This window comes from Canis aureus, chromosome 3 (genome assembly GCF_053574225.1).
Source record: "Canis aureus isolate CA01 chromosome 3, VMU_Caureus_v.1.0, whole genome shotgun sequence".
Lineage (NCBI taxonomy): Eukaryota > Metazoa > Chordata > Mammalia > Carnivora > Canidae > Canis > Canis aureus.
The window spans coordinates 63837427-63860777 of record NC_135613.1 but is presented as its reverse complement, the minus strand read 5'-3'; the positions used below and the strand labels follow the sequence as shown (position 1 = coordinate 63860777).

The following is a 23351-nucleotide window of genomic DNA, read 5'->3' as shown; positions in this document are numbered from 1 at the left end:
AAGAGAAGCTGGAGCCCTGCTTCCATTCTCTGCCATTTATCTTTCAGATAAAGTTTTAATGCCTCCTGCTAGATGCTCTCTGCTCTATCTAGTCAAGCTTGCTTTCTTTTTCCCCTTTCTTTATCCCTTTGCCAGATCTTTTTGATGCTGAGGACTGATTGTTTCCACTGCTCCATTTGTATATTATACATTTATGATACCATGTTTTTTTCTGATTGTTCTCCTGTCTCTGCCTCAGTGGACATACAAGTGAAGGGTCAATTCTCCCTCTCTTCATCCTACATTAGCTTTGTGAAGATGTGTGGTAGGTTGTTCATCTAATGTCAGAAACTGTTGGTCACATGTAGATTTAGTAAAATGCCAGCTTTAGTAACCTTTTTCTCTCCTGTTATACTAGAACTAGAAATCCTATCACCAGAGGATAGAGTTGGCCTAGGGGGAGATAAAGTGGGCAGGAGGGTGAGTTTGCAGCTGCCATGGGAAAGAGAAGTTCACTCTTGTCTGCAAGCTTTCCTAGAATAGAGTCATTTTAGGATCTTTACAAAGGAGGGACTAGGAGGGATTTCAGCCCCAGAATAAGCAGAGCAGTGACAAATGATCCTGATTTTTAGGAGTTACTGAACGGAATGACTGGAGGCCAGAAACATTTTGAGTGAAAATACCCCTGATTGCGATCAATTTCTGACTTTTCATTCCGTTGCTTCTCATTCTATGTACTTCCTGCAACATCTGACACGTTTCCCTTCTATGTGCAAATCTGGTACTTCACGCTGTTCTTCATTTATCTATTTGTTTTCATACCCTTTCTTTATTGTTCTGATTCTCGGTCCTACATATTAATAAAAAGGAACAATGCAAACCTTCCAACCATTTAAAAATTGGCTTCTCTTAATTTTTCATTATTTTCTGCTTTCATGTCATATTTAAGCTTATTGTTTTAGATGGTCAATTAATTAATCAGGAGACTCTAACTTGTTGCAAATCTATAAAACTTGCTTAAGGTTCTACACAGTCATGGGGATTTTAGCTGGGCTAAACCGTTTTGTTGTTTAACTACAGGAAAAGTTTACTAATCCAATGATGTGTATATATAATATTGTAGAGAATATTGGCCTGATTAGAGAGTTTGCAAGTATTTGTTCCATCAATGCAAATATTTAGGTACTGTTCTGGATGCTGGTGATCAGCAGGGAGGAAAACAAAGTGCAGAGACAGGCTACAAAAACCACACAAGTAACAAAAACAGTAATTTCAAGGGCACCTGGGTGGCTCCGTCGGTTAAGTGTCTGCCTTGGGCTCAGGCCATGATCTCGTGGTCCTGGGATGGAACCCCACATCAGGCTCCCTGCTCAGCGGGGAGGCTGCCTCATTCTCTGCCCCTCCCTCTGCTTGCGCTTTCTCTCTCTCTCTCTCTTTCTCAAATAAATAAAATCTTAAAAAAAATTGTACTGTGGTTATATACAGGTGCTTCCTTGTTCTTAGGAAATACATACTGAAATATTTGGGGGGGAAGAGGGGCAAGATGTGTGCCATTTACTCTCGAATTGTGTGTGTGTGTGTTGAGGGGGAGAGAGAATGAGAATAGAAACAGATGGGGTAAATTGTGAACAAATCGGTGAATCTTTGTAAAAAATATGAGAGTTTTGGGGACTATTCTTTCAGCTTTCCTCTAAGTTTGAAATTATATCAAAATAGAATATTAACCAAAGCTAAGGAATAAAATAATATTTAGGATGGATAGTCCAAAGGGACTTTCTATTTCTACTTGGTTGTAGTCCCAATTTAAAAAAATCCAAACCTAAGCTAAAACACATCAATGACTTAAGAGCTTGTGGTCTACTTTCATACTTCACTGTGTTCTGGTTTTTCTAATATCAGCCATGAAAGCATCACATTTTATATGTATAATCAGTGTCCAGATTAGAGCCCATCTATGGAGTGTATTTTCTCAAGTTTTGTGGTCTTATTAACCCTATGTAGTGATAAGGACCTTGAAGATGAAATTAGAATAGTTATCTGAACATAACCCCATTCTGTTTATCTAATATTGCAGAAAATTGATACCAGAATGGGTGATTCATTTCTCTGTATTCCAGATCATTTTACTGTTTTCCAACATAGAAAAATATTCAAGAATGAGAGCATACATTTCCAAACAATGAAAATGATAAAACTGTTGACTACTTGTATTGCTTGTTATAGTTTCCTGATGCTCTAGTAAATGACACCTACACTAGGACATACTCCTTTCTTCTTGTAATCCTTTTACTCTATGACATTTCTGGACTTCCCAAATACTTTCACTGAATTCAAAAGCCTCATCAATCATTGACATAATCTCTTCTGTAGACTGTGATTTTTTGGATTGCTTCCCTGACATTTTAAATACCCAGGGTAAATTATTTTTCACAGTCTGTCATCAGTCATTAGATACTATTGCGGTGTGCTCTACAAGTGTTTTCTATATTTAGCAGCAGTACCTTCTGTCTCTCCATGTAGGGTATGGACAGTTAAACAGTATTTTCACCTGAAGCGGAACATCACACTAAGTAGCTGTTGAGTGTTTTAAGTTGAGTGAATACGAGTTTAAAGTGAACTATTTAGAAGGTGATGGAAAATCCTGTGACGATAACTATCTATGGTTTCAATTACCACGGCCCATTTGCTTAAATTCATAGCAGGTCAGAGTATCCAGCACATGCTAGATACTCATTTTTTTTCTTGTTGGACACATGGAATACTTTTTGAAAACCATAACCATTTTAAATACATATCTATTTAATTCTTTAAAACCTTAATTGTTGTTTAGAAATATACTCACATAAAATATAGTGAATTATACTCAAGTCTGAAACTGGTTTAGGATCCTAAGCAAACATAGGAGGCGGATACATGTCATTTTGTGTCTTCTGTGGTCTTCTTAACTATCCCCTCCCACCCAACACTCACACATACATTTTCATGTGGTTGTGTCCCTCACAATCTTGATCCTTAGGGGACAAGGTTTTAATTAAAACTTGGGAGGCAGAAATCCAGGTAACAGTGGTACTCACAAACCAGTGTCCCTGCTTCCACTTGAGTATGCTGGGCAAACAAGAGAGATCTGGGAGATAGAGTAACTCTTTTACTGCTTACCACGGAGGAGCTTCCCTGCTCTTGGCTTCCTTCTTGTCTTATTTATCCAAGTATTTGGATAATTCTGGTAAGGGAAACAGGGATGTTAGCAAGCTTCACTATAGTGTAGGTTCTGTAGACAGCAGAACTTAAGTTTATCAGCTCACTGTTTGTTTTAAGAGAAGATCTCCCACATTGTGAGATTTGCACTTAGAACGAGGTTACCATGGTCACAAAGCTTAAAAAAATCTGTTTGCCTTTTACGGCACCAGGCCAACCACTTCATTGTCAGTGGGATAGAAAAAACAAACTGTGTTGACCGTTGACATCCTTCTGGAAGCTAGAAAGGAAATAGCAGTATTCTGGCAAGTCCTGGGAATGGGCCGAAGAGAGGAAAACCAGTGTTGGTGGGTTTTTTTCCCCTTTCAATTCTGACTTTTTCAACAGCGCACTGAAGAAGTGCTTTGAAAAGAATGTGAATCTTTCGTCGATTATGGATTCGAGATCTTACAGCTCTGTAGTATCTTCTTCCTGTGAAGTACTGGATTTGGTTGACCTTTGGATAATGTATTTTTGTTTGCTTTCAAATAGTAAGAAAGATTTCTCATATAACCTTTTGTTTTCTTTAGGAGTTAAGGAGTGATGGGAAAGTGATAAACATTTATGGGAAAAAGAGCTCTGAACTTAGATGTTTTTGTTTTATATCTCCTTTGGGTAAAATAGCTTATTAAGATATCTGTAAGAAGAAACGAAGCCTTTGGTGCTCTTTTCTTCCTTCTGCACCTCCTGTGTCGCATGATTTTTCCACCCTGAGAAGTGGCGTGTTCTCTTCTTTGCCCTCCTCTGCTCTCCATTGGTGACACCAGGGGAGGGTACAAGTGATGGCACATGGGTTGGATAAGCAGGGCATGCTCACAAGGCACTGATGAAACCAACCTGATTTGAGAAATGAGTCTTGCTGGGACATTTTAAGAGACTAAAAGAGGACATGATTCTTATGCTATCTTTGCAGGATGTCCCAGTGTATCTCAGTAGATGTCCCATGGTCCACTTAACATCTTCGTTCATTTCCCTCAAATTTAAATGATTTAGATTTTCACTAGAATCTTCCAGTCTCTGGCACTCATTCCCATGAATTTGTGGTATGTGACCTATTGTGATAGTAATAAATGTGGCTTTCTGGATTTTTTTAGTTGACTGTATGCTTTTATTAGATCTTACTTTATTTTATTCCTCCTTAAAATTTCCTCTTTGGTTTTTTACATAAAAGAGGATCTAACATGTACCTACACAGGCTGTCACTGTTAGTACTACCGTCACTTTTGGTTTGTAATGGGAACAGTTTAAGAACTTAAAGCCAAAGGTTTATCAGTATGCAGTCCATGTTTTCTGCATTATCCACATTTCTATATTGATGAGCCCCCTTTAGATTTCAGTTAAAATTTAAAGAAATATAAATATTCATTTATTCACCCATACATCTATTCAACAAATATTTATTGCCCACTGGGCACATTGTGTAGGTTCTGATTTCCTCAGCCAAGTATAGTAGAACGCTCCATAAGTTAATTGTAGACCATTCTGTTCTCTTTTTCTCTGGGCTTCTGAAGCATCCTATTCTGAGTCTTGGGTCAAGATACTATAATATAGAAAATAGTCTGCCCTAATTCCTTACTATTAGACTTAGTAAGGCTTTATAGATTTTAATATTGGATACCTATCAAAGACTAGAACCTTCAGGTCTTCTTAGTTATGGCCCACACTTGAGATTTTTTTTTAAAGAAATAATTCAAAACAAGAAGAAGAAACATTAAATAATGGCTTGATAGTGTTTATTGAATGCTCTTCATAATGGCAAGATATTGGCAACAATCCACAGTCTAACTATGAGGAAATGGTCAATTAAAATATGATAAATCTGCTTCCAAGAACATTAAGCAGCTGTTGCAATGAGAACGATGTGGCAAGATTATGCTATAGCAGGGGCGAATGTTTATGATGTTGTCATAGCTCTGGTTTCCCAGGAAACAGACTCTGCTGAAGATTTGTTCTCAGGATCCCTTAGGATCAATGACCCAACCAGGCAAACTTCATTAGATTTTGAGTCCTGAGAATAATTCATTGTGGCTCACGGCTCCACCCTCCAGTCATCCTTCTTTCCGAAAGTTAGGGAACACATGTTTGCACCTTCTGAGTCTCACCAGATCAATTCCTTGTGAGGAAGTGAAGAAAATAGAGTGGGTGATGGGGCACAAATGCAGTCATAGCAGAGGTCTCCACTCATCTTTTCAGAATCACCCTCCAGGAGGCAAGGAGGCCTTATCTTTGTATTCCAACTCACTTTCAACACTAACCATCTTTGGATGCACGCTGCCTTGGGGAGGGGACAGGACATTGGGCTGGGCAGCTTTTTTCAGCTGAAAGCAATTTCTAGAGCAAGACTCAGATGAGAGCTGACAGCTGCAATTACCCTTAGTATCTGCTAGAGAGAAAATATTACATGAAAAGAAAAAAGCCAAAAGCAAAGTGTTTTGTGTACATTATGAGTCCAACTGTGTGATGTACATATGGGTAAATACAAAAACTGGAAGGGGACACAGAAAAAATGAACATAGCTGTGTTACAAGATTGAAAGAAGTCATAAGAACATAACCCTTTCACCAAATAAATGATGAATCCAAATAGATTGTAGGGTTGCTTACAAAACAGAAGAACTCAGGTGTCTATTGTCTCCTCCTCTCTTTATTTAAGAAGATTATCATTTTTGTTAATTCTTGCATGTATCAGATCTTCCCTTGTGTCTTATTTGTGGACCATGCTCAGGTGTGGTATGTCAGATTCATGTCAAGATGGTAACACATATGAACAGTTGCTCTGCTTGGGGGGCTCCCTTCATCCATTCCCAGGATGGCCTTATCTGTGATGCAGAAGAGGGGGTGGTTATGCATTCAATCTTTACATGTGCCACATCCATACTCCCCCCGCCCCCTCCAGCCCTAAATTGCTTCCCTAGCCAGCCTAACATCTTATGTATGCATGATCAAAAGAGAAGTGAGTATGAAAAATGTGGTTGGAGCAGGGAAAATAAATCAAATACAATACTGAAAGGCAGTTTGAAGTGTACAAGCTAGTGAGGAGGAATAAACACAGACATCTATTTCCGGAAATTAGAGCATGTGCACACACAAGACCGCAACCCTGGCTTAAAGGCATCTCACATTAGCTCCTTTTATCTGAAATAGACCTCTTCTATCTCTGCTACTCTCTTGTTTCCTTCCACATCATAACTTGCAATGTCCTTCCAAATCATACCTACTCTGTCTTCTTTTTTTTTTTTTACTCTGTCTTCTTTCTAATGTACTCTTTCCTTTCATATCTATTTAAAATAGTTCTTTTGAGCTGCCTTTAATGCATTTTGAATTAGTTCTTTGAAAACAATATGGGAAGATAAAGGAGAACATATGAGTTATTTTCAGGTGCTTTAAGAGATTTCTGTCGGGGAGAGCAGAGGCTATAATAGAGCCAGTGGACTAAAGTTATAGGAAGGAATTGATTTTGCCTCAGTGGCAGAAGGAAGGAACTTTGTGATTACTAGAGATGTTATTGGGAGAGCAAGCTTCAGGAGCTCCTTGTCATAAGTAGAGGGTGACTGTTTATGAGGACCATTGCATTTTGATGGAGGTTAGACTGGGTAACCAGTGCAACCCAGTGCACTTAGTGACCTTGTGTGTTGATCTTATGTGAAACAGTCTAGCTAGAAATTCTCTTTTAAATAAGCACATTCATAATCCCATGCTATCCTCCCCCAGAAATATAAAACCATTAGGATTACTTCTTTGTGAATGCAGTAAACTCTGTCATATGTTACTATAAAAGCCACATTGTGGATGTATGATGCACTAATTTCTATCACACTTAAAATCTGATGCTATTTGGCTAAGGAAACACATATTTTTGCCTTTGGCTATTTATTACCTAATTTGTTTGGAAAGTTGTAAAAATTTTCGGATTCCTATAATTTTATTTCTTTACTACAGCATGGCTTTCATTCCAAAAACTAATCCTTTCTGTACAAATTGAACAGAAGCATAGCTCCTAAGACTGGGTTGAAGCAGTTGAGGAGGGTGAATCACAATTTAGCAATTGTAGAAAGCGTAATAATTAAAGAGGCATTAGCAGTGATTAACAGCTCTGAGTAAGCCCTCTGAGCATCTATCCTGGTGGAAATTATGCTTTCCTGCTGCCACTACAGTGGACTCCAATTTGGACAGGGCCAGGCATCATCTACAAAAGCCAGAGTCCATGCATTTGCATTGTAATTCTCTCTCCTACCTTCTTAGCCATCAGGTGAAAGATGAGTATAAGTACAGGTATGAGAAATGATGAGCATGTCTCTGTAGGGAGATTCCAAAGCCTGTGAGCCACTGCCAAGTCTTTGCAATGTGGCAGATTGCCTTTCAGAAGCGGGGACCCAGTGTGGGTATGGGGCTGAGGCAGGTGCACGTCCAGCTCTCTTCATAATTAGCTTATGCGGGTGTGTTCTCTGAATCTGTACTACAACACTGCTTGGCTTTTGGCTTGGTGTCTTCCATAGCCACATGCCAGGGTTCTTGGGAAGGAAGGCTGGAAAATGCGATGAGCACTTTGTTACCAGACAGGTGGCCAGTTTCTGACAGCAAGCAGAGCACAGAGCTCTGATAAGGTTGCTTGATGGCACATGTGCTCCCCTGAGTCTGTCCATTCCTTAGCTCTCACCTGTGGCTATTTGTTGGCAAAGGAACAAGAATTCATAAAATAAGCATTTATACTGATTAATTTTTTCATTTATTGTAACTTTGACATGCTGTTGGCAAGTATTGAAGAGTGTGAGAAACAGCAATGGAAAACTTATACATGTACAGCATAGTGGAGTATATTTACCATATATATTTTATAACATTCACCAAATATTTTATACATATGGGTAGTTTCAGCTGTATTTATTTGTTCATTTATCATTTATTCTTTTATCTATTAATTTAAAAAATCCAGTAGATTTTTTTAAAATCCAGTAGGCTTCCCAGTAGAGGGAAGCCTGTGTGCAAGTGATTAGAGTTCCAATAGTGGTCTTTACTTCTCTAAAACTCTATATGAATTTCTCTTCCAGGAACTTTGCAGGAACTTTGGTTTATTGATGGCTATGTGTTTGATTTCTTGATTATTTAATCTTTAATGTAGCTAAATAAAGGCAAGACCCACGTCTATTCTGGTCTCTATAGTACTCTCTATACTCAGCACTGAGACTGAACTGACCAGGTATTCTCTCTCTCTCTCTCTCTCTCTTTTATATAAAGGAATGAATAAATGTTGAAAAGGACACAACTTTTTGTCTTCAGAGGAGTCAAGTCAGGCTGAGGGATGGACAAACCAGCAAGTGTTGTGTGATAAATGCTAGGAGATAATCACAATGTGCTTGAGAAGCCTAAAAAGCAAAGGCTGCTATCTCAGTATAAGTATCAAGGAAAGCATTCTGGAGGAATTTAGGTGTGAGGATCTGCAAGATGAGTCTAAGCAGACGACTAAGTAAGTGGGTTAGGAGAACAGAATTCCATTAAAGAAACAGAACAAAATATAAAGCTAGCACATACAGTAGCCTGTAAGTGAGGGAGAGACTGTTGGTCATATTCAGGAAATTCCAAGTGGTTCCTGATGGCTTGTGCAGGGATGTGAAGTGGGCAAATTGGGGATGATCAGGTAGGAGCCCAAAGTAATGGCTGGATGAAGCTTTGTTGAGCTTGTGTTTAATTCTAAAGGTCGTGGATAATCCTGGGAGGGCTTTACACAGAGAAACGAAATATAAAATTTATGATTTTGAAGAGTGTATAGAGAATGGATTACAGAGAGATTAGAAAGCAGAAAAGTGAGTTAGGAGGCTGTGGGAATAATTCCAGACTGTGGATCATGGTTGCCTGAACAGAGTGACAGGACAGACAGACGGGCAGACTGGCAGGGGAGGTGTGTCATGCACACACGCACATACACACATTTTTACTAAAATAAAATTGTACTCTATACATTATTCTGACATTTTAAATTTAGCTTTGTATCTTAAAAACTCAAATTTGTCTTTGCCTTTTTCTGTGTTACTTTGCCACTTTTAATTAAGGAATACATGTACTTTCCTAGATTTTTTTCTATAATATTTATTGTTTGGTCTTTTACATTTTAAGCTTCTAATTGATATAAAATTTGATTTTGTTTGTGATGTGAGATGGGATTTAATTTTGTTTTCCACATGGCTAGTGCCATTTATTAGGTAAACCATTCTTTCTCCATTGAATTAAAATGCTATTTTGTGCTACATTAAAACTTCCCGTATACACAGATTTACTTCTGAATTCTCTATTTTGACTCTCTTTATTTGTTCCTGTGTAAATAACAAATGTAGTTGTAGTCCATTTCATTTATTCTAGTATCTGGTTCTTCCGAATAGTCTTCCTATTCAAGCATTTTGGGGTATTCTATGCATTTGTTCTTATATATGAGTCTTTAAATGATTGTACTGGCAAGAAGCCTTGAGACTATAGCAGGAGATGCATTAAATTTATGTATTAATTTTGGGAGAATTGATAGTTTTATAATAGAAGATCTTCATATTCTAAAATATGGAACATTTTTCCATTTGTTAGGTTTTGCTGTTATGATTTTATAATTTTCTTAATATAAGTTCTACACCCTTCTCATTAAATATATGACTTTGCAGTTTTTATTTCTACTTTGAATATTTTCCTGTTTTACTTCTAGATTCTTACTGTTAATACAGAGAAAAGCTATTAATTCTGTATTTCGTATTCAGCTACTTTACCAGTTTTTAAATTCTAGTCGTTTTTCTGGGAAACGAACTACGGGTGGTGGAAGGGGAGGAGAGTGGGGGGTGGGGGTGAATGGGTGACGGGCACTGAGGGGGGCACTTGACGGGATGAGCACTGGGTGTTATTCTGTATGTTGGCAAATTGAACACCAATAAAAAATAAATTTATTATTAAAAATAAATAATAAATTCTAGTCATTTTAAATATGTGTTATACATGTTTTGAGCACAAAAAAACAAGCAAGAAAATGATCCAAATTAGAAGACTTTATAGATTTTCTAAATGTACAATCTTCTTCATTATCAAAAAGAGAATTTTACTCTTTTTTCCAGTGTGTACACAATTATTTTATTTGCATATCTCCTAGCATTTGCTGGAAACTCCAACATAACATTGAATAACAATGGGGATGGCAAACACACTGATCTCATTTGTGATTTTAGTTGAAACATTTTTAAGTGTTTTATTCTTTAGAAGAAGCTTTGCTTCTGGTTTTTGGAAAGCAGCATTCTATTTGAGAAGTTTCTTTATATTCCTATTTTACTCAAAATTTTTATCAAGATTGTTAAATTTTAGACTTCAGAAAGCACTAATAAAATTATTTTCTCAATTTTATGAATGTGATAATTTTTCCTGATAGCTTTTCTGATATTGTGATATTGAACTACTTTTTTTCTTTTCCTTCCTTCCTTCCTTCCTTCCTTCCTTCCTTCCTTCCTTCCTTCCCTCCCTCCCTCCTTTCTTTCTTTCTTTCTTTCTTTCTTTCTTTCTTTCTTTCTTTCTTTCTTTCTTTCTTTCTTTCTTTCTTTCTTTCTTTCGGTTTTTAAGTACTCTCTACACCCAATGTGGGGCTCGAACCCACAACCCCAAGATCGAGAGTTGTATGTTCCTCCGACTGAGCCAGCCAGGCCCACCATACCTTTCATTTCTGATATAAACACTATTTGGTCAGAAAGTATTATAATTTATTGATTCTATTTGCTACTGTTTCAGCAAATATTCATAAGAGAAATTGGTTTTAGCATACTTCATAAAGTTTTGGCATTAAATGGTCTTAATAAAGGTAATTGAGTAGTTTTAATTTTTTTCTGTGGACTGGAAATATTTAAATAACTTTCAAATTATTTATTTTAAAGACCAGACAGAACTCAGATTGCCCATTTCTTGGTGAATTTTGGTCATTTATATTTTGCCAGAGAATTACCTGTTTAACATTACATTTATATATTTGATGGCAGAACATTGCAGTTTTTCAATTCCTCCATCTCTTCTTTTTTATTTAAGATTTTATTTATTTGAGAGAGAGAGAGAGAGAGAGCATGAGCCAGAGGGAGCGGCAGAGGTAGAGGGAGAAACAGACTCCACACTGAGCAAGAAGCCCAATGCGGGTCTTGATCTCTGGACCCTGGGATCATGACCCCAGCAGAAGGCAGACACTGAACTAACTGAGCCACCCACGCGCCCCCTCTGTTTCTTCTTAATATGTACCTATGTCATCTTTCTCATTCCTAATTTAGTATATTTTTCTATTAATTTCAGCTTTTACCTACTTTTTAAAAAAAGCTCAACATCATTTTCTGAATTTAGAAGCTTTTTATTTGCTTTTTGCTGAAAATATTTTTGGCATATACATATATTCTTGAGCACAGTTTTTGCTGTACCTCAGGATTTGCATGAAGTAGTCTTTTCATTGATTTCTAGAAATTATAATTCCAATTTTTATTTTTTCTTTCTTCAATTTTATTCTTTCTTTCTTCAATTCAAGAGAATGTATTGCTTAACTATTAAGTAGATAGGATTTTTTGTCATCTTTTTCTTATTTGTAAATATTTATTATTTTTGTTACTATTAGAAAATGTGATCTGCAGAATCTTTACTTAAAAATATATTTTGGGAATTTTCTGACCAAGTATTTGAGGAGTTTTTATAATTCTTCACATGCATAAAAACACATATATGCAAGTACATAGATATATACATCTGTGTACATGTATATATGCATTTGAATTTTGTCTGTTATTAAATTTTATTTTAATTTCATTTTTCCCGTGACTTGACTTTTTGATTAGTATTTGCTTTTTATTGTTGATATATATTCAGTTAACCAATGCCTTTTCTTTTTAAATCTTTGATCTTTATGGTTCTGAAAAAGGCACATTCAAGTTTTCCAGTATAGTTTTATTTTTATTAAGTTTATTTATTGTTATGTTGTAAATATTTTTATTTAATTTCTCTATGATACTGCTTTTTTTGTCTATTAGATCCATATGATCCTGAGAGATATGAGATGCTTTACCAAAATATAATTCACATATCTTACAACTCATCCATTTAAAGTGTATGTTTCAGGGTTTTTAGTATATTCATAAAGTTGTACAACCATCACTAACTCAATTTTAGAATATTGTTATTGCTCCAATAAAAAAAAACATGAATACATTAGCAATTAATTCCTAATTCTTTTTGCTTTGTATATTTAGCTACAATGTTGGTTGGTTTGTTCAGGTTTGTGTCTCTGAGGTTTTTTTTGTAAATTGTGATTTTCTTATATAATGTCTTTATCCTGATTCACATTTTTCACTTTAATTCTACCTTGTTTGATAGTAATATTGCTCCTCACTTATTTTTCTTGTAGTTTCTTGGAATCCTTTGTCTACTGTCCCTTATTATTTATTTATTTATTTATTTATTTATTTATTTATTTATTTATTTATAAAAGATTTTATTTATTCATGAGAGACACACAGAGAGGGGCAGGGACATAGGCAGAGGGAGAAGCAGGCTCCCTGCAGGGAGCCCGATATGGGACTCAATTCCAGTACCCCAGGATCAGGCACTCATCCACTGAGCCACTCAGGCATCCCCCCACCTTTTATTTTTAAAATCCCCTCTTATAAGTGCCATTCTTGTGGAAGAAATGAGAGTTCCTGCCACTGGATTGGTGGATTGGTTTACATTTGCAGAGATACGTAATTTACTTGATTTTCTTTCTTCTATCTTGATTTCTGATTATTTATTTTACATCTTCTTTCCTTACTTTTTTTACATTGATAATGTTGAATCAATATATGTATATATATTTTTACCTTCATAATTTGAAAGTCCTACTCTGCTTTCCCATTATTGGTTATCTTCCTTTTGCTGTTATTCAAATTAGACCTGCATGTTTTCTCATTATTTGAAAACAAATTATTACTTATTTTCTTCCTAAGATTATATTTTGTCTCTACTCACCCAAATTCCATTGAATTGTGAAGAGACTTTTAGAATGCTGATACTTCCTTCTTTTCTACCACCTCCCCTATTTCCTTCCACCCTCCCATCTCTTGGATTTTATGAAGATCGTTTAATTCCAGATTATGCATAAAATGCACCTTACAGGAGTCAATAATTTTTCCCTCTGTTTCATTAGTTTTTATTTAACATTTATTTTATAAATTTACAGATAATCTGTCATCTGTTATACATATGTGTCTGTGTGTGTGTGTGTGTGTGTGTGTGTATGTGTTTATATCAATTCTGACTGGAATTTGTGCGTATCCATCTGTAGATTCAGGATTTCTACAGTTCAGGGAGAAGTTATCTCTATTTTTGGCTTAGTTACATTTCTTCCTACATTGGTTTCTTTTTCTCATTCTAGATCACCCTGCTTTTAGATTGTTGTACTTTTCAGGAGTTGTCCTACTAAACCTGTTTATAGTCAACAGAGGGATCACAGACATATACAATATAGAACTGGAGAGTATTATGCTGAGTGAAGTAAGTCAATCAGAGAAGGACAATCATCGTATGGTTTCACTCATATGCAGAATGTAAGAAATAGTGAAAGGGACTATAAAGTAAAGGAAGGGAACTGAGTGAGGAAAAATTAGAAGAGGAAACAAACCATGAGAGACTCCCAACTCTGGGAAACAAAGGATTGTGGAAGGGGAAGTGGGTGGGGGGATGGGGTGACTGGTTGATGGGCACTGAGGAGGGCACTTGATGGGATGAGCACTGGGTGTTATACTATATGTTGGTAAATTGAATTTAAATAAAATTTTAAAAAGACATATATAATATTTCCTTATATTAAATATTCCCTTATAAAATCTGCTATTTTATAAGAGAGGCACAGAAATAGGCTTCACTAATTGAAAGGGAAGTGTAACAACTGATAATATTGGAGTGTAATTTTATGATGCTGTACTTTTTTTTTTTTGATGCTGTACTTTTTAAAGAAACTTAGATTAATTATATAACTTACATATTAAAAATTTCCTATCATATAACATTCAACACCCAATTATGTCTATTTCATCATTTCCATATGATGTTCTACTTTTTAGATATAGTTTTTGGGTGAAAAACATATTTTTTCCTGAAAAAACATTTTTGTCCCTGAAGCACTTTATAGGCTTCTGATAATGCCTATTCCTTTGGGTATTCAAGATTGATGTTAAATCTGTAAATCTATTAGATGGTCCCCTATTGTTATTCTTAGGAAATTCTTTTTGCTAATACTAAAACTCTATTTTTTTAAGAATCTGAATATATGTCCTGTTTTCTTTAAGTATATCATATAATTTAAAACTATTAACTAATTTTAGTTCACCTATACTTAAAAATAAATACATGATATAAGTTGTGTTCTTTTTTAAAGAGAGATGCCACAAATTCAGTAAAGGGAGAATTATATGCCTCCAAAATAGTAGAAAGGCATTGTTTAAGTCTTCACAGATTAAGATCAAAATTGATAGGGAACATTCTTTTCATTATTTTCCCAGTACTTTTACTTACTTAACTGTAGAATACTCGAGACTACAAATGTTTTATATCACTCCAACAGAGATTCAAATGAAACTGTATTAATAGATCAGATTGAAAACAATTTTCTTTAAAATTAGAATTCGAGCAGTGGAATTTCTTGAGGGCCTTTCTCCTCTGTTTATTATTTAGACATATAATATTTATTGTTAAATCTCTTCTGGGAGGCCAAGACCAACTTTAGTAATTTCTTTGTAGATTGGCATGACACTAGAATAATAGTTTTATAAAAGTGTCATCAAACTAGCTGATAAAAACCTTAGGGTCTCGCTAGATAAAAGATAAAAGAATTGTTTCTGGACAAATATCGTATGCTATCTCTTATATGTGCAATCTAAAAATGCCAAGCTCAGAGAATGGTGGTCCCACGGATTGGGAGATAGAGGAATTGGGGAGATGTTAGTCAAAGGGTACAAACTTCCAGTGAGAAGATGAATAAGTTCTTGGGATCTGTTACACAACTTTGTGATTATTGTTAACAATAATGTATTATATACTTGAATGTGGTTAATAGAGTAGATCTTAAGTGTTCTGACTACAAAAAAGTAGGATATATAAATAGTGCTATATGTAAGTATATCAAAAGAACACTGTACACCTTAAACATACAATGTTATGTGTCAGTTATAGCTGAGTAAAGCTGAAAAAATTGTTTCTCTAAAGAGGTAATTATCTCCTTAAAATGTTGAACTCTCTTTACAGTTTGGATTCGAGGTATAGTTGTTCTTGAGTTACATTAGCTAGATATTAGGTTGATGAAGCTTAAATAATTAAAAAATAATTATGGGATGTCTATAGCTCATAGCAGTGTGTAGTAGGCAGGTATTCAGCTCCTCAACTGAACTTTAGGCCACGAAGGATATACCTGTTGCTTTGGCGTTTTTCCTTTTAGTGAAGACCAATGCCCTATTGGGTGATAAGGACAGTCTCTGGACCTAAAAACCCACTAATTTCTCTCTTGTATTGATAGGTATTCCTCTAGTCAATGTGTATTTTTGGTGCCATCTCTCTGTATTTACTTGGTTCTCATGAAGGCAATCTTTCCTTTTCCAAGTCTAGAGGTCAGATTTATTACACTTGTATAAAGTAAGTAATTTTAGCATCCCAATAATAATATTAATTCAGCTGAGAACTATTTCTTTACCTGCCACAAACCCGTTAACCTCTTATACCCAGTATTCTACCCTTATCCCTCCACTGAAATTGCGGCAAAGATCCCCAAAGTTCTGACTGATCCAATTTACAGTTTTTCTGTCCTGACATTACTTGACTTTGCTATAGCATTTGATAACTGTTGACTTCTCCTCCTAGCTCCTTTCTGTTGGCTTTAGTGATACATTAATTCATTCAATATCCAGCTAATATTTATTAAGCCTTACTAAATATCAGGCTAAATGTTAGGCATTGATCACAGAGCATTGAGCAAGACATGCATTCCCCACCCCCCCAGATGTTTTACTTCTTTTGATACTATGCTTATTTCACAAGATGTAGTATTAGACAGACTTCACCTTGAGACCTAACTTTGCTCCTTATGGTTGTGTGAACTTGGACAAATTTCTTAACATTTTTCACTTGTAAAATGAGAACAATTAAAAATACCTATGTGATGTGAATTTTTAAAGTCTAAGGTGATCTATGAAAATATTTGGCACGTTGCTTAACACTCTTCTCACTGGGACTTCTCTAATTCAGCCAATATAATCTTTTAAAGACATTGCAGCATCTCTCTGGCTGGTGTCTTTGACTCTGGTCTTGGCATCCTTAAGTCCAGCCTCTGCATTGCCCAAGTTAACAGCTGATACTCTCACTCCTGTTGCCCAGATGTTATCTATTCTCTTTGCCCTCCCTTGACCATGCCAGACTCTTCTGCTTCCTTGGTTCATCTGTTTTCCATTACTGTCCATCCATTAGTGTGATTATTCCTTCCTTGTTAGGCTTTTGAACACTCACTTTTTCTTCAAATCTCTCTTCAGACGTTATCTCCCTGAGGAGAGAGTCAGACAGTCTTTTCTCGATACCTTCATAGATATTCCTGTGTGCCTCTGTTATAGTCTAATCACATTGTGATAAAATTATCTGTGGAGTCTCATATCAGAAAAGAATGTGTCTGGTTATCTAGGTATCCTTAAACATGGCACAACTATGGCTTTAAAAGCTTGATTATATTACCAAACAGATACCTAGATGAAAGCTTAGTTTCTTTTTTTAAGATTTATTTATTCAAGAGACACAGAGAGAAAGAGAGAGAGAGAGAGAGGCAGAGGGAGAAGCAGACTCCCTGCAGAGAGCCCAATGTGGGACTTGATCCCAGATCCTGAGCTGAAGGCAGAGACGCTCAACCGCTGAGCCACCCAGAAGTCCCAAAAGCTTGGTTTCTACAAATGAAGTCTTAGTATCTATGTGCCAGGCATGATGCTAGAGATGGGTATGCAGACATAAGTGGGATAATGTCCTTAAGACACATTGTTCTTAAGACATAATGTGAAGTAGGAAGAGCAGATGAGGGACAGAAGATTCATATCATCAGTGAATAGATTATTATATTTTCAGTTAAAGGATGTCACATTTAGGCTATTCATTTCTCTAAAGAGGTGAATTAACAGTAATTTAAAATTCTAACTTACTTGTTAATGAAAGCAGATTTATTATAAGTTTTGCCTTTAGAAGAATGTATTCTTATAGACCCAAATGTCAAGCTGTCATAGTGTCTTCTGTTATGAGAGGATGAGCATTGTCTATATGTTTCAAGTGATTTACTGTAAGTAGGGGGTTTGCATCAGTCGTAGGTAGAGCCTTCACCAGTTGTCTGTGCTGAACTACTTTCTCTGTGCTTCCTAAATTTTGATATAAGATTTAAAATGTGTCTTGGCTATTGATTATAGCATATTTGCAAAAGTTATAGTGATCTTTTCCTAGTTCTTGCATGTTTCCAACTCAAATAATTTTTTTCTTCTTTCATGATCTTGTACAGTTTAATAATTATGTGAACAAAAATTTTTATTAATCAAGTATTGTGATTTTATAGAATTACTATATATAATATTTGAGTGTAATATTCAAAATATTTTAGCTTTACTTTATTGATACAAGTCAGTGTAGCATCCTGAGAGGCCTCAGTGTCATCATGAGAATTAACAACCTTGTATCTTAAAGAACAGAAGTGCTTTGTAAGACAGCATGGATTTCTAGCTGATGGTATGCTGTACTGACAGACTAGTTTTTATTTTGTGCCCCTGGTGAATTTGATTGTTATTTTCTGGATGATTTTGGGGGATTCTGTGGAAACAGAATATAAACTTGCTGTATTATGCTTATGTCTATGTTCTTTATTTAATAACTCCAAGGGCATTTTCAATGTTATGGGAAAAAAAACCAAGTTAGAAGAAATTATCTTTTTCTTTTCTGTGCATAAAGACCCTGAGTCCTTTTAAGGTAGAATTCTTTAAAGGATAGAAGTAATTCATAAGACATTTTAGTGGCATATGAAGTTCTGTAGTCCATCAAGTATAGTCAGCTTATAGGAATTTTTACTTATTTTGAATTTAGTTTTAGTTAGACTTTTGTAATTTAAAAACTTAATAGAAATCAAGAACATTGTCTTTGAAGGGATAGACATTGAATTTGTATTAGGACCTTTTAGTTATGCAGTGATGGTGATACAGGAATATGGCATAGGAAGACACTTTAGTGAAGAAATTTTCAGACAGTAATCAAACTAAGAAAGCATGGTTTTTAGAAGCCAAGAGAGAAGGGAGATTGAGGAGAATGAGATGATCAGTAGAGTCAAATTAAAAGAAAAACAACAGGGATGCCTGGGTGGCTCAGTGGTTGAGTGTCTGCCTTCGGCACAGGGTGTGATCCTGGAGTCCTGGGATCGAGTTCCGCATCGGGCTCCTTGTGTAGAGCCTGTTTCTCCCTCTGCCTGTGTCTCTGCCCCTCTCTTTCTCTCTCACTCTGTCTCTCATGAATGAATAAATAAATAAATAAATAAATAAATAAATAAATAAATAAAATCTTTAAAACTTCATAAAAAAATTAAAGAAAAACAACAAACACGGTTAACTATGGTAGGGATCAAGCAATATGCATTGGCTTACTCCTTTGTAAAAACAATTTCAATGGAGTAGTTGGAACAGGGACCAAACTGCAGTGAGTGTCATCCACTTTGCTTTTTTTCTTCCATGCTGGAGAACTGGACAGATAAATGCTATTACTATCAGTTTGGGCTGGCATTATTGTTAGTGAAAGCAGTATATGCTGAAGGGCAGTCTTACACCATGACTGTGTAAGATGCGCCATCATATTTTTATCTTGGTAAGGGATTTTTCTCAACTTAATTTGAATGTCAGATCTATGAAACTAAAATTACTATGAAATTTTTCTTAATAAAAGGACTCTATTTTTGCTTAGATTTTCTACTGCTTTTCATTTCACATTGATGTTAAGAACTTTTTTGTCAAACTGACTTCTTCATTTAGCTATCACAATGTTTATACTCTATAGTACTCTCACAAAAAAATATTTGATGTGTTTTGGCTGTATTTTTCAATAGTGTTGTTGACATTTTATCCCTCATTCATGCATGGGGAGAACCCTCCGGTTCTCTTCCTGTAATGATAGGAATAGCAAACCAAGACTGCTCTGTACTTTAATAGGACACTAGCAAGATGACCACTGTCTTTTCCCAATCTTGCCTTATCTTCAGGATCTCCTTATAAGATGGAGTAGATGAGGCAAGAAAATATGAATACGTAAACTTACATGTATTGATTTCAGCCAAAGTCAAAGGATAAGTAGTAGAATGACTCCATGTAGAGGTTTCCTTCAGCACACACATTCAGTTCTTATATATGTGCTGTATCCTTCCTCTTTGGACCATAAATTCTCTCCATATTTTTCCTCAGATCATCCTTAAGGGTGGATCTAACTTGATCACATGTGACTGGCTCTAATTTCTACATAATGTATTGTATGTGTGTATGTATGTATGTATGTATGTATGTATGTATGTATGTATTTTTTGTTATAATTCCATTGCTATAATATAGAGTTCCTTTTGCCATGGCATGTGGAAGTATGAATGGAGAAAGCAAAGGGTTTTAACTCTTTCTGGTGAGATGCCTACTCCACCCTTGGCTAGTCTCATTTTTGTGAGTGAAACAATGCAAATCAGCCCATAGTTCTGTCATTTTACTTCCTTGTTTGGTCTCTCTCTCACTGGGGTCTCACTTAAGTCCTTCTGTTGACACTAGATAATCTGATGCCTTTCCCCATTCAGGTAACCATAAATCCCTCTCTGGTTGGTATTTCCCACTTAACAAATGAATTTTGATAAGTAAGATAGTAATAGTAGGTGGGTGTAATAGAGAAACAGTGTTATAGTTGCTTCTAAAAAGTTGCTTTAACTAAGAGGGAAATCATTAAGAAAATCTTATTTGTGTTGATTATAGCAAATTCAGTAGGATATTGAAAAGAAAAATGAGCGGCTAGATGAGCAGCATTTAGAAAGTTTGTGCTATGGGAGTTGAGAGGGGTGGGGCATGAAAAGGCAGAGAACGGAGGATTTCTACAGCAGCAAAACTACTTTGTATGATGTTATAATGGTAGGCACATATAGTAACGCATTTGTCCAAACCCAAGGATGTACAATAATAGGAGTCAACCCTCGTGTTAACTACCCACTCTGGGAGATGATTCTGTGTCATTGTAGGGTGATTGATTGTAACAAATGTACCACCATAGTGCATGATGACTGATATTGGGGTAAGGGTGAGATTGTGTGTTTGCTGGGAGAGGGTTCTGTGGAAAATATCCTTACTTTTTCCTCAATTTTGCTGTGAATCTAAAACTGCTCTAAAAAATAAAGTCTATTTAAAAACAAACAGAAATATTAAAAGAAGTTTATGCTCACTAACACCTTAGAAGCTTCTAGAAGATGAATTGAAATTTGCTTTCTCTGATTCAAAATGAATTAATCTCTTTGGGAATATGTGGGTCAAAGGGAAGTACCTCTCTTACCTCACTCACTAGTTACCTCATTTGATAAGCATTTTTAAAAGCTATAAATATGATGATTTTATGTTACTTCCCTAACATCTCCTTCCCATTTACCCCTAGGCTTGAAGTTTGAGGAAATTCAAGAAAGATTTGGAGAGGAGTTCTTTAATATATGCTTTGATGAGAATGAGAGAGTCCTTCGAGCTGTGGGTGGCACGTTGCAGGACTTTTTTAATGGCTTTGATGCTTTGTTGGAACACATTAGAACTTCTTTTGGAAAACAGGCCACTCTGGAGTCACCATCATTCCTATGCAAAGAGCTCCCTGAAGGAACTCTAGTGCTCCACTACTTCCATCCTCACCATGTCGTGGGGTTTGCTATGCCAGGGATGATTAAGGCCGCTGGCAAGAAGATCTACCGGCTGGACCTGCAAGTGGAACAGGTTGCCAGTGAGAAATTGTGCTCCGATGGCTCGAACCCAGGCAATTGTAGCTGTCTTACCTTCCTCATCAAAGAATGTGAAAATACCACCATCACAAAGAACCTTGCACAGGGCACCTCCCATGTCCCTGCGGACCTCAGAATCAGCATCAGCACCTTCTGCAGAGCCTTCCCTTTCCACTTGATGTTTGACCCCCACATGTCAGTCCTGCAGCTGGGGGAGGGCCTCCGGAAGCAGCTGCGGTGTGACACTCACAAAGTGCTCAAGTTTGAGGACTGCTTCGAGATAGTGTCTCCCAGGGTGAATGCCACCTTTGAGAGGGTCCTCCTGCGGTTGTCCACCCCGTTTGTGATCAGGACCAAGCCCGAGGCTTCTGGCACTGAAAATAAAGACAAGGTAAATGGCCAGGGGCTTGAGCTGGGTGATGGGAACTGAAAGGAGTGCATAATTATTTCAGTAAATTACATGCTGGCTGTACTTGTAATTATTTAGGCAAGAGAGCTCAAAGTGCCATTTAGGAAATCACTGGTCCCTGGATGTATGTAAAAAGATTTGGCCTTATTCCCAGCCATTTTGCATAGTGTCTGCCTTTTCCATTAATTTATTTCAGCGTGTAAAAAGAAGACGCTTATTAATACCAGCCATAGTAATTACAAAAATGATAGGACTCGCTAGAAACCTGATACTGTAAACCCATGAATATTTCCACCAGTTGAAGTCAAACTAGAAGAGAAATAGTAGGACTGAATCCCACACTGTGGGGCCCACTTGCCTCCTCCTAAAATAAATATGGGTGAAAAGCTAGCTCCGCTATGAATGTGCTCTGCTCTAAACTTCATATCTAGGAACATCTGGTTCACATCCTATTTTTGTCCCAGTTTGCAGAATAATACGTTTTCTAAAAGTTGGAAAATTAAGTGACAATCTCAGGGCTTCTTTTCTAAATACATTTTAGTATTGAAACAGACTCCTTCCTTTATAACATGCTCACTGCTTGGAGAACTCAGTGAACACGAGGAATTATTGTGAATTTCTTTGAATCCCTTTTTGGAAAATCTGGGTGATAAATTACAAAGAAATGAAAAGCTAAAAGCTGAATCTTATATTAGTTTACACGAACATGTTCCCTTAGGTAAAAAAAAAATTCTTTTAGGAGAAATCAACATTAAAATAATAAAATGTAAAGAAAATACAGTATTTTTAAATATAATAATAAGTAATATAGATGATGTTCTTCCGAGTAGACATTTGAATGTACATGTGTTCAGCTTCCAGTAGAGATTTTCAGTATTTTATATGAGGAAAATAAAGTTCTTAATAGGCAATTCGGCTTGTTCCCAAGCATTTTGGGGAAAGCTGTGGCTTTTTGAAATAAACAGGCTGCTCTGGGCTAAAGGAAGAGATGATTAAAAACTCAATGAATGAGTAATCACATATTCTGGAACACCTGCCATAATAAGTAAACGAGAGACTAACCTGAAAGCAGAGCCAAAGACATTTTTGAGGATTTTATATAGTGTTCATTTTAGAACCGATTTTTATAATTTTGAAATTCAATGGAAAAGTTTTCAACAAAATACTTAGAAATAGGAAAGGATGCCCATTTATTCAGGATGACTGGGTCCTGTGATTTATCATTTTTCATCACTTAAATTCAGTGATTTCAAAATGTCTAAGAATAAATCCGAAATTCCAGCTTGGCACATTTGGTTATTTTAGTCTGAATGAATTGGTTTTTTTTCTATGTGATTGCGTATGTTTTAAGTAATATTTTTCACATGTGCACATTTTATATATATTTATATGTTCAGTGATGGCTATTCATTTTTGAGACTGTTTAGAAAAGAGGAAACTTGTTAAATATGTGTTTTTGCCCATACTTATAGTTGATTTAAAATTGGAATTATTCTATCTTTTAAATTTAGAGAATATTAAAGCTGTTGGTTCTGTTTTACAGAAGTGAAGTGTTTGGCTAGAAGGGTTTGAGTAGTTTTGGCCTTTGAAATCGAAATTAATATTTTTGAAAATGTGCCTGAAGTGGAATATGTTATTATCCATGTTAATTGGTCTATACATTTTGTAGATTTGAGAAAAATTAATTCAGTTTAAAGTGAGTACTTCAGATTTTCCTCCCTAT

General features: G+C 35.9%; 1 protein-coding gene and 1 non-coding gene across 8 annotated transcripts in view; one reads left to right on the top strand and one right to left on the bottom strand.

Annotated features, from left to right (window-relative positions):
- GUCY1A2 (guanylate cyclase 1 soluble subunit alpha 2) overlaps positions 1-23351 on the top strand; it is a 425713-nt gene that overhangs the window by 50615 nt on the left and 351747 nt on the right. For all 7 annotated transcript variants that reach the window (XR_013376761.1, XR_013376760.1, XR_013376759.1 and 4 more), the window contains one exon: positions 20892-21610. Coding sequence is in view for 4 of the 7 variants with exons in the window: in XM_077893312.1 (XP_077749438.1) it covers positions 20892-21610 (719 nt within the window). In the remaining 3 variants the exon portion in view is untranslated. The remainder of the gene's footprint in view (positions 1-20891; positions 21611-23351) is intronic.
- Positions 14164-14273, bottom strand: LOC144311641 (small Cajal body-specific RNA 7). The gene has a single exon (XR_013377235.1).